The 12,901-nt window shown below is 37.8% G+C and overlaps 1 protein-coding gene across 1 annotated transcript in view; it reads left to right on the top strand.

Annotated features, from left to right (window-relative positions):
• LOC139740349 (carbohydrate sulfotransferase 1-like) overlaps positions 1 to 3,880 on the top strand; it is a 6,566-nt gene extending 2,686 nt beyond the window's left edge. Inside the window, exon 2 of the mRNA XM_071650943.1 lies at positions 1,982 to 3,880. Within this exon, the coding sequence (XP_071507044.1) occupies positions 1,982 to 2,990 (1,009 nt within the window). The 3' untranslated portion in view covers positions 2,991 to 3,880. The remainder of the gene's footprint in view (positions 1 to 1,981) is intronic.
• The last annotated feature ends 9,021 nt before the right edge of the window (positions 3,881 to 12,901 follow it).

Here is a 12,901-nt window from a genome sequence, read left to right as displayed (position 1 = left end):
AACAAATCCATCTTGAAAATGGGAGTACGATAGAATGATATTAGTATTGCAGAATGCTGTCAACTTCTGCGGTACACTTCATTTTGATGATTTAGATGAAACAAGATGTAAATTTATATTGGTGAGAGTAACGGCACACTGATCATCATGCTCTGAAATACACCTTAAATCTTTTTGAGCACTTGTTTTAACCTAGCATTGGTCATTTTTCTATCCTACTTCAGAACGAGGATGGTTGTGTGATCACCATTCAGGCACTATTGACAATGAGTTCTGCATGGGTCTTCGTCAGGCGCTGCCTCTTGCCCATCATCATCCTTGGTGTTTTCACCTTTTTATACCTAATTCTGTATCAGTCGGGTAAGTCATTGGCATAATACAATGTTTGCAATGTAGAGATTTATTTTGAACCAAATTTATTTTCCCTTTGCTATGTGAGCTCAGACAGATATCTCCTCCTACGCCATTCACCATGTCACACCTCATTCACAATATGGTACACTCCACTCTCCTATACCCACCAAGGCATAATTGTATCTCCATGTTCTACCAGTACATGAGCCATTGTTAGAAATTCCCTTCACTTCTCCTGATAGTTTTCCCCGTATGAATATTCATTTGTGCAGCCATCCTTGTTACAAATTTACATGAGTCATTTATAGTACACTTGTAATTCACCCTCTAATGAGATCCTTTGTTGAGCCTCTTGAATATTCAGATCCTCTGTTGACTTATTTGCATACAATGAATATTTATTGAATGTCACGAGTGTGGACAAGAACCATACAATAAAATTACTGGGAGGATCTCATCCAAGGAAGACCTTTGTGTCAGCTGTGTCCTAACGACCACTAAGTTGTACTGCTCCTAGCAGGCCTATCATGTGAGCGAACTTGGGGCCCTACACCAATTTTCCACAGTGGATTGTGAAGTTTTGGAATTGATTCATAAGAATAAATGACTCATTTTCATTTCTATCTTTTCTCATAGCGCGCTGACCCCAGTTTCTATAATGTATCATACATTTACGTATGTAATGTGCATGTGTGCATGCAGCGATGGATCCAGGGGGGATCCAGGGGGGAGTGCACCCAGGTGCACTGGGTGCACTCCCCCTTTATTTTTTGCTAAAACAAAAGAAATAAAAAGAAAAAAATGGGGAGGGGTGCGTGGCCCCCCTAATTTCGTAAAGGCGCCCCCTCTTCACGGAATTCCTGGATCCACCCCTGGCATGTGACTTGATAACATAAACCATTCAGTTAGGACTTCAGTTAGGACATTACATCTGAAAGTTCTTATTGACATCACCTTAGCACATGCAAATTTGGACACAAAGTATTTTCAGGAAGCCGAGTAAAGATGGCAATGCTTGCTAATTTGTCATTCCGTAACATTAGTGCTTGCCAGATGTACAGAATATAACAAGATGTTGATTTCATAATTCAATATTGATGGCAAGACTACCTACATATAATTATTGACATGATGGAAAGAATGAAGGGACAGTGGAATCCCATTATAACAAAGTCCTCGGGACCAGCAGTTTTCTTTCGTTATATTGAAATTTCGTAATAATGGAACAAATAAACAGTAGAAAATATAGCATGAATGATAGTGGGGCCTGAATTTTTACTTTGCTGTAACCCGAATTTAGTTATAGCCTTGTTTGCTATAATGGGAGTGCACTGTATTGGAAAGGTATGAACTGTGTAATATTTTGATCCTATTTGCAATTATCAATTGAAAATATTGAAAGCATGATATATCATGCCTTTTTACCTTTGAAGAGAAAGATTTTGTCTTACATTGTATTTCCCCACTTTTTGTTTGTTTAAGATTACAGCACCATCGTCAGTTCTGTTACGACAGCTGGGGGTGGGATAACAAATTCACGCCTTTGTTGGAAATTTTCAAAAGGCATCTTTGGAAAATGTACTAGTACTTCAGATGAATTTGACAATTCTTCCAAATTCCGTACCAGAGTATCACCTCAACGACCCAAACATCCTGTCTCACGAGTCAAGTCTCAAACTTGGAAGTCTTCACCATCAGTTGCTCAACATGATCTACGAATTGGCAGCTCGCCACCACCAGCTCAGGTCATCATAGTTTCGACTAAACGGTCTGGTTCTTCCTTTGTTGGAGAACTCTTCAACTCCAATCCACAAATATTCTACTTGTTTGAACCTTTATGCTGCATTACATTTGATGTTTTATACCATCGTCTCTCATGGAAGAATGTAGTGAAGGAATCCTTGAATATCTGGAACCATATATTGCGATGCAATTATTCTACCTCATATCCAAAACCAACCAAGTGGGTTCAAACTGAAAGATTTAACATGTGTGGTAAGAGTAATGCCTTGAGCAGATCCAGCTCGCTGTGCGAAAGACATAGTGTTCCTCCAGAGAAAGTTGGCTATGTCATATCTCAGTTGTGCTTAGATCATTCATTTGCCGTGTTCAAAACAATCAGGGTTATGGATATAAAAGAGCTGCAAAGCTTCTTTGAGGATCCAACTCTTAACATGAAAATTCTTCATCTAATACGAGACCCGCGGGCGGTGATGAATTCCCGATGGAAACTGGAGGAAGAAAATGTTGATCTCATACTAAGAAAGGGCAAAGACGCAGATGAAATTCTAGATTTGTGTCAGCACATGGCACGAAATTTAAAATATCGTGACAATCCTCCCTCGTGGCTAAAAGGGAAATACATTATGGTTCGATTTGAGGACATTGCCAGAAACCCAGTGGAAGAGACGAAACGTATTTACTCTGCGCTTGGACTTTCCATTCACCAAGACGTGATGGATTGGATTGAGCAAAATACAAACCAAACTCCCGAGGAGGCGAACCCATTTTCCCGCCAGAGAAACACATCAGCGGTTGTAACAGCATGGAAAGACAGCATTCCAACAGCGATGAGAAAAGATGTCGAGAAAAAGTGTCGACATGTTATCAGGAAATTGGCATATGACATTTTGTGATCTGATAAGAGTATGAGACAAATGTTTGGATCTCATCTCTGCGTATCACTATCAGTGTCATTATAGTGTACAAGTGCAGTTAGTGTCATTGATACAATCGATATCATCATGACCATTAGCTATTGTAGAAAACTTCTGTAGGACTTAAGAATACATCAGTAAATTTCAAGCATATAATGCACAGTCAGCAACATTCTTGGTTATCATTCTCTAATTACAGTGTACACCATTTGGCAGACTTTTTGTCCATAATATCAATCTTTGTCAAAGCACTGTTATTAGTGTTCAATACGTGCATAAATATGAAACGGGATATGGTCTAGATGAATGCAATAATGACCTCAGTGGCTACTTTGGTGCAAAGAGACCATTTGTAACTTTACACGGTTTTGTATATTGTTTCCTTTCAATGACATTGTATTTCAACTTATGAGTTCACTTAGGGGCATATGTCAGGGTTTGCTGCTGGTGTTCATCTGTTTGTTTTCCATTTTAGCTCTTTGTGACATGATTTTGACAGACTTCATCATTGCAGTTAGATTGAATAATTGAATGGCTTTCAAAGTTATGAAATGTGATTGAACCGTCCCATCTTTAATAGTATGCTTTAAAAAAAAAACACACAATTTGGTTGATTACATGTAAGCATGATAAAGTTATGGCATGACACTAACTTGACAATATCATTCATAATTCCATCTCTTGGGTTCACAATGAGTTCTGACCAAGTTTGCTCTCTCACAAAAATCCTAGCACAGTGAATTAAAACTTTTCCATTATTTCATTGCATTTGTAATCGTACATTGTGAGATAGTAGAAAAATAAGACAAGAATTTACTGTTCATTAGCAGATCACACACACACACATACAAATGCTGGTAGAAATATAGTTGGTGTTGCATCCTGCCCACCTTGCCAATCTGTGCAGTCCTCCAATTAAAGATGCATTTTTTAAAAATTGTAAATAAAAAACAAACTATTTTGCCTTTCAGGAGATAATAATTTGCATTAACTTGATGTTTCATATTGCCAGACTATTATCCATTTTTTTTTTCTGATACTGAATGATGAACTTAATTTATCCATTATTCAAAGTCCTGCACACGTCACTGATAATTCAGCTAATATGCTGGACAACATTTTAATAAATGATTTTTAAAATACATTCCCAGGTGTCATTTTAGCAGACACTAGTGATCATTCTCAAATTTTGTCAATATGAAATGTATGATTAAGCCATGATAATCTGAAATACTACTGAAAGTGACCAATACCCCAGTCTAACATGGTGTACTTTCAGTGTCTCTTGCAAAATATGTACTACTCAACTTTACATCACAATCATCACATCATGCGTGCCAAATTTCTTCTTACACACTAGAGAATTTTGTGTGCAAGGCTTTTTTTCCTCATTTGGATGCCATAATGCACTGTTTACATGGTACTCAATGCACTTTTGTTACTCTGGTAAATTTGTCTTGCATATCTTTGCATCATAGTCATGAGTGGCAAATATCTTTTGAATCACTTACAAACTGGAGAATTTCAATCTGCAAGGCTTTATGCTAATTTTGGGGGCATAATGCACAATTACCATGTCAATGCAATTTTTGTTAACATACCCTTATTAATTTGTCCTGCACATCTTTGCATCAAGTACTAAGTGTGCAAAATTTTATTCTATCACTGAAATAGCGAAGAAGTTCCATCTCCAAGGCTTTTTTTGTCTGATTTTGGGGCCATAATGCAGTGTTTCCATGGCAATGCATTTTCCAGTTACTCTTTAGAAATGTGTCTTTTATGACTTTTACATCAGCTTTTTCATGTGTGCCAATTTTCTGTCGAATTTCTGAAAAACTGGAGAAGCAGTTTGATTCACAACCCAGGTCTGCCAACATTCCCACATCCAAATCAGGGAGATTCCACACAGCAATCGGGGAGATATCTGTGTGTTACATGCATTTCAGTGGGTGAAAATAATTCCCAAATCAGGGAGATTTTAATAGTTTGCATTCTCTTATATAGACATGAACAGATTTTGACATTTCCAAGGAGACTCCTGTAGAATCAGGGAGACTTGGCAGCTCTGACAACCATGTCTTACCTGATATTGAGGACCATAATGTGCTGTTACCATGGCAGTGGACTATCTGCTGTTTAAAGAAGAAAAAAATGTGTTTTGCAAATTTTGTGCGAATCACTTAAAAACCGGAGAAGTGGTTTGAGACTTGTTCAACCCACAAATTTTGTACATGATTATGTAAAAAAAATGCTGTTGTAGTGACAAGTTATTTCTTTACACTGACAAATGCTGACTTTGGTGCAAATTCCTTCTTTCATAAAAAAGAAAACTGCCGGTCTTAAGACTTTGTTATAATGGTAGTTGCCTGTGCCGATTTATCACTTACATCACTTATTCCCAATCAGATGAAAATTACTCAGGTTATTCCAATTCAATAAAGCGGGTCAAAGGAAGAAATCAGCAATTACTTTACAAGTGTAACGCCCATTACTGTATCTATTATTCTTTTTCCCCCAAAATTCAAATGAAGTGTGTGTTTAACTTGCTGTGTTTTAGGAAAAGTGCAATTACAATGTACTTATTAACAGTTTGGGTTACCAGTGGGACATTCCATGTTTTCTGTTGTTGCTGAATGTATACATACATGTACACGATGTATATGTCACTGTAGTCATTGTAGTCACTGTAGTTGTAGTGGAGTATTGGATGAGTGGAATGTAGTGACCCAAGAAAAAGAAGATAGCCACTCTTTACTTTCAATAACAAAGAGATAAATGGCCTTTTTCTCGGCCTTTTCCTTAGATCTCAGCAAACCTTTTGACTCTAGAATTATCTTATAAAGCCTTATGGTCAAAGTGGATCATTACAATGGTTAAAATAGCTGTCTAAGTGGGTGGAAAGAACATGTTCATAACAAATCTGATATGACAGTGAAATGTGGAGTTCCCCTAGGATTTACACATGGTCCTATATTTTGTCATTTTTGGTACACATTACCATTTACAATGTTTCGGATTCTTTGCAATTGATGTCTGCAGGTGATATCAGTGTGTCTATAAAAGGAAAAAGATATCACCTCAAAAAAACAAAAAAACAAACAAAAAACGAAAACTTAATAATGAATTCACTAAACTTAACTGGTTAAATTTTAATGAACTTGTTCTTGATGCAAATAAAACAAATTATATGTTTTTTTTAACAAAAATGCATATACATGTTAATGAAATCAAGATTAAAAATAAAGATTTACATGTTTATAATTACCAGGATCCCGTTTACAATGCGGCCGAGCCCACCTTCATTTCAGTGTAAACGCGCAAAAGGCCAAATGCAGGGCAAAAATTGGCCGCGCATTTGGCCACGCTCTGGAGGTGGTCTCGGCCGCAGCCGAGCCCGGCCTTTTCTCAGTGTAAACGCAAACTGGGCCAAATGCGCGGCCAATTTTAGTCTGGCTTCCAGACCCTCTGCCTGTACTATTTTGCTATTCAGGATATTAACCCCCTCAACATCGAAAACTAGTATAGTTTAAAGTGGTTTTGTCCTGCAAAGGATTTTTCCTTCGGCAAAGGCCTTTGCCTGAACGGCGATGTCGCCACGGAATCCAGTTGGCAGGGGTCTGAAAACCAGACTATACCAAATTGCGTTTGTTTCAGTGCCGTATATATGGCACTGGTTTGTTTACAAGCAGAGCGCCACTATGACAAAATATTGAAAGGTTTGAATTAAAAGCGCGGCCGTGCCCGGCAGTGTAAACAGACAAAATTGCGGGGCTCGGCCCCGCAATTGAGGCTGGGCTCAGCCGCGGCTCGGCCCAGCCCCGCACTGTAAACGGGGTCCAGGTTCGTGCGAACAAGTTGCTGGATTTAACAAATTTTATTGAGATGAACATATTGGTGTTGTATGCAACCAAAGGGGGGAAAAGATCGGAATATTCAATGTACTATACCTATTAAAGAAAAACAAAACATAACAAAACAAAACAAATCTACCTCATTTGAGTTATGCAACAGCTTGGGCAAACTCAGGTATGACTAATGTCAAGTTACGTTTACCTCAGTAGAAAATATGTTCTGTATTATTTATCACAGTGATTTAATTGCACACACAACGCATATATTTTTTCAAACTCTCATTCTGAAATGTTGTAATTGACTGATATTCATGAACTTATGTTTTTAGAGAATACTGCCACAACTTTTGATCAACTGTTATCATTGAATGATAACAAGAGGTACAATATGACAAAAGATAATTTTTTACTTCTGAATGCCAGAACCTTGTCATCATACAATTCTGTATTTTGCTATGGGCCCAAAATTTGAAATAGCGTTCTGACTGAAATAAGACAGAGTTCATTGTTAAATGTACATATATTTAAAAAGAAAGCAAAGTTTTATTTCATAAATCAATATACTGAAATTGCATGTTATATCATATTTTCCTAATCACTTGTCAATGTGTGCATGTGCAAATCTATATTTTATATTGTGATAAAATCAATAAAAATGTTTGTAAGGGGACAAGCTTCTTTATGAGGCATAGCTTTATAGCCCATCTGTCTCCGAAAATTTAAAATGTAATTGTTATTTTGTAATGTTGTATTTTTACTGTTATTCTTTTGTAATCATTTTTTGATCATCACTCTTATGGGCATTCCAGCCGTTTTAAACTGTAATTATTTTCTATGTTTTTAACAGAAATAAGTACCTACCTACCTACCTGGTCTTGCTTAAAGATATATTGTTTGCTTTGTATTTGTAGTTTGTTTTGTACTGAAAGCATTGAATAAACTGAACTAGTGGCTACACTTTGTAGTATAAATACCAGAGTTTTCCATAACAGTTTTTAAATTATTGCAGTATTGTTGGTGCACAAGCCGTCCTACGAGGCTTCATGTATGTGATGAATGAGCAGTGTCTTCCTGTAACTCATATTGAGATGGCAGTGATGTTCTGTCTGAGGTAGTGTACAACACAGATGCTTGTATCCTTCATACTACAACAGCTCCAGATTAATCCTGTGCCCCGTTTTATCAGGCTGCCCCATAGACTTACCGTTGAAATCAACTATATAATCAATTTTAACTCTTCATAAAACAGGGCCCTGGTCTACTTTGTTTGAGTTGATTATCCCCATAAAACTTGACTGCGTTATCCTTCAAAGACTAAGTGTCAAGATGAAAATAATGATGAGAATATGAGAATAAAACCTTTGAGCATTGTAAGGCTTTGTTTTGGCACTGAAGACTTTTTTTGTGCCCCCCCATCACACTATCACACTGCTGTCTCTCCACCATTTTGAGATACAATGTAACAATTACAAAGTAAATTACATGCAATTTTAAATGTCATTTTTACAGTCAGTAACTAACTAGTTCACATTAATCCTAATAACATTCATGCTGTACGATTCCCTTCCCCCTCCCTCTCTCTGTCCTTCGCCCATTTCTCTCCATCCCCCTCTCCTTTATTTTTCTCTTTCTGGGTTGGATGACAAGTTTCTCTTCAACCCCTCCCCACAAACACTACATGCATATATCCATCATCTGTTGTATAAGCAGTGACTGATAATGACTAAAAACGCTGGCACACCCATGGGAGCAAATAATTGCTAATTTCTGATTTAAAAAAACAACAAACAAACAAAAACAACAACAACAACAAACGCAAACAGAGGGAAACTGATCAAAAATGAATATATCCCGAAGTTGAATTATCCTTCGGGTTTATGTCAGGTTTAAGTGTGTGCATGTGTGTCACACACACACTGCCATAGCTCCTAACGACATGAGCATTGAGAATTAAGGGTTTCTGGGATGAACACTGCACTAGGGCTTTCTAAAGCTCAGTCGGTAGAGCACCGGGCTAGCATTCTGGAAGTCTCAGGTGGGAATCCCGATGGAATCCCATTTTCTTTGCTCATTTTTCCACTAATGAAACCCTTACTAAATAAGTGAAATTAATGTCTCAAAATTACTGTCTACGTATCTTTATATACTTTATTTTGGGGCTGTAACATTTAGATATAATGAAAGAAACTTTTTGGTCCCAAGGAATTCATTACAAAGGGGATCGCCTGTATAACCCCAGTGATTTATTGATGTTCCCTCTTCATCTAACTATGGGTACATCTTGTGGAATTTGTATCCATAACTTCACTCTGAATGAATAAGTAAATTGTTTCATCCTTTTCCCTCTCCTCTCCCATCCATTTCTGACAATGGACCAAAAGTGATCATTAATTTAGAAGTGATTTATTGTCTATTTCTTATCTTTCCAATAATGGTTTTATATGCATCAGACACTCCTCACTAGTCCTGGCTGAAAAATTGCAGCTTCGCCAAAGCAGTGACCTTTGCATTCTATCTATCACTACCCTGTTATTTCATCCAAATTGCACTGTAGTAACTTATTTTTAATCCAAACATTTACATCAGCACTTGAATTTATAGCCCATACGTTATGACTGGTAAATTATCATTGTTATGATCTTTTTTCTTGTTTGAGGGAGGGGGTGAACTACAGGGACGACTTTAGACCTTTCATTGCAATCATTTCATGCCAACAATCGCCTATTTCTATCATTCCTACAGAGTTAAAGGAAATTGGATATTTTCACATGAAATTATGGCTCGAAAATTATACTGCTAGTCAAATTCTGGAATATGTGACCTAGAGGGATACAGTAAACCTCGGATAAGTCGACGTCGAGTGAGTCGAAAATCACTTAACTCGAAGCAAAATAAAAAGTCCCGATTTTTCCCTATGTATTTTCTCTAAGAAATATTTGGATAAGCCGAAGCACGAGAGTCGAATTTCGGCTGTGTCGAAGTAAAACATTCAGTCCCTTTTGTACAAAATACACGTAGTTTACATCACTTGAGCCGAAGAAGATTTGTCTGGCATTCTCATTACATTTAGAGGAGAACAAAAAAAATCGGCATGTCGCAGAACCCCGTCCCTGGCCTGCTGCAGGTAAGCATGCACACTCACCGTACCGCTCTGCACGCATGTCGAATACTAGTACATACACATGTATACATGTATACACACAGCACATCGATCCATATACTTTATCCATACACACAGCACATCCATACTTTATCCATGTCAAGCCATAACTCCTTGGTCAACCAATCGCTGCTTTAATATTTTAGTGACAGGCCAAGTGGGCGGAGCTTGTTTGTGCGTGCCCGGCTGGCTGTATAGTTTTGTTCAATGGAGTGTGGGATGGGCCTGGGAGAGTGTTTGTCTCAGGGTAGGTTGACAGAGATGGCTACCTATGTTGCACCATAGACATTATCTTCAAGAACAGACAAATTTGAATGCAAACACACACACGCACGCGCACACACACACACACACACACACACATGCATGCAAATGTACTATAATACATGTACATAACTGTGAGTCGAAAAAAAAATCGACTCTCGCGAGAGTCGAATTTCACTTAAGTCGACGCATTTTCGTCAGTCCCGAGAGCTTCGACTCATGCGAGGTTTACTGTATTTCCTAAAATCTTATCACAGCAGCTAAACCTAATGTAGCATACCTGGGACAGAACATCAAGTAAATCCATCAAATATCCCCCCTCCCTCCCCCCCCCCCCCCAACACACAAACACTCACATGAAACAAAAACAAACAGAAACTTAAAGAGATTACAAGGTAACTGAGGCATACAAATGTACAGTATAAGCACACAAATAGGCAACCCAAAAACACAATGCCTCTGTCACATTTTCTGGGTGGCAGCATCTATAACGAAATACTTGTTACAACAAAGAAAAAATTCAGGTCCCAAAATCATTGTCAATATATCTTGATATACTTTATTTGATTGGTTAAAACAAAATTTTAATATGAAAGGAAACTGACAGTCCTGAGGACTTTGGTATAACAAGGAGTTGCCTGAACTGTTAAGGTGGATTTTTTGTGGTGTTGAAAGTTTCGTGCAACCAGAAACTTGCGTGAAAATAAAAGTACACAAATATTTTTGCTTGCAATATGTTCCAGTAGTTGATGTCTTGATTCAGTGGAATTAAAAACATGCGCAACTCTTCTTGCCTGGCCGAGCACGAAAAATTAGGCATGCAAAAATATCCACTTTTACAGTATTATGTGCACTGAGTACTCACAACTGGACCCCATGGAGATAAGCTAGTGCACCTGAATAATCGATGGGCTATCTAGCCAGCTTGTCAGATAGAGTATGAAAACAAACATAGGCAAACATCTATTTTCTTTTATTTTGTTCAAATAATAAACATCCCACATGCTCAGAAAGTGAGAAGGGAAACATGTTATTGTGACATTCTTTGAATTCAAAGGTAGGCCTATATCTTTTTTTATAAGTAATGCTCAGCATATGTTCAAATCTTGAACATATCTGTTGCTTTGCTTTTTAGGCTCATGTGAAGTGAATGACATTATTTGACAAGGCTGTGCATGGGCAATAAACTTTAATTCAGATGAGGGTCTTCCTGATCAATGATATCTTTTGTCAACATTCTCAAAACTGAAAAACTGTTTCTCTCTTTGTTAATTAAACTTCAAACTCTTCTTACATGTTAAACATATCTCTTTCACAGTATGTTTCTTCATCTCGTTTGGCAAAGGGGATGTTATCATTCGTTCATTTTTCTTGTGTGGATACGTAGGCGGACCACTCTACCGGGTTAGCACCCTGCTCTTTGCGATGAATGAATGGAGGGAGATCTTTTATATGCGAGTTACTGTAAAAGTGGATATTTTCACGTGACTAATTTTTCGCGCTTGGTCGGGCATAAAGAGTTTCGCGTGTTTTTAATTCCGCGGAATCAAGACATCACGCACAGGAACATATGGCAAGCAAAAATATTTGCGTGCTTTTGTTTTCGCGCTAGTTTGTGGTTGCGCAAAATGCGCGAAAATTTCAACATCGCGAAAATTTCCACTTTTACAGTATGACAAACACAAGCACATCTTCAATTTTATGTTTTATCCAAGGGACAGAGTGTTATGCATCTTTGAATACTAGAGAAGATTGTTATGACTACACACAACATTGCTCAACCAGACTTGGGTTGGAACCCAAGCCATTTGGATTTGGAGTTAGATGCACTACAGACTATAAAGTCAAATCAACACCCTTACAGTACATTAAATTCAGTGTCCTTTAGGTTGTCATATGTTATGGTTGGATAGGTATGAATGGCATCACTACCCTAGTCTGCAAACATATCAAGGAAAGTAAGGAAGAGCACAGAAATTTAGCATGACTTTCACAGATTTGTCATCTTGTTACGTAGTGATTATTATATAGACAAATCCATCTTATTCAGTTTAAATTCATTTCAAGAAGAGAGTTGAATACCCTCTTCGTTTTACAACAGGTCACCCTCCTATAAATCTAAAAATTTACTCTGACAGAACAAAGAGACTTTCATTCTCTCTGTTCTTCATTTATCAGTAACCCAATCATTGGTTGTTCCTTTGGTAATTATGTGGTCATCGCTACTCTCCCATTTCGCTCACCAAATCCAAACAACTACTGAGAAGATGAAAGCCACATCCTCCCTCATCTATTTCCGAGAAACCCTGTACAGTAACACCGGTCCAATCGCCACTCCTCTTGTAGTCATGACAACTGTAATTGACGGGTAGTTTTAGCCAATCATAAGCTCTATTCTCCATGTGCTTGAGTAGAAGGTTCTTCCAGAGTTTGGATACACTTTTGAAGAATGAAAGGAGTTCGGATTCAACATCCACCATGGGAGCATGCGACTTTCGGATTGCTCTCTGATATCATTGTGAAGGCGACTTGCATTTGTAAACTTTTGGAGTCTTGAGTTGAAACTCTAAACTCAAGAAAAAAGCTACTCCAAAAGACAAATCCAGTCTCCGAGA

This window comes from Diadema antillarum, unplaced genomic scaffold (genome assembly GCF_040938485.1).
Source record: "Diadema antillarum isolate AM-2024a unplaced genomic scaffold, OU_Dant_1.0 seq00000847_RagTag, whole genome shotgun sequence".
NCBI lineage: Eukaryota > Metazoa > Echinodermata > Echinoidea > Diadematoida > Diadematidae > Diadema > Diadema antillarum.
This window is presented reverse-complemented; position numbering and strand designations above follow the sequence as displayed.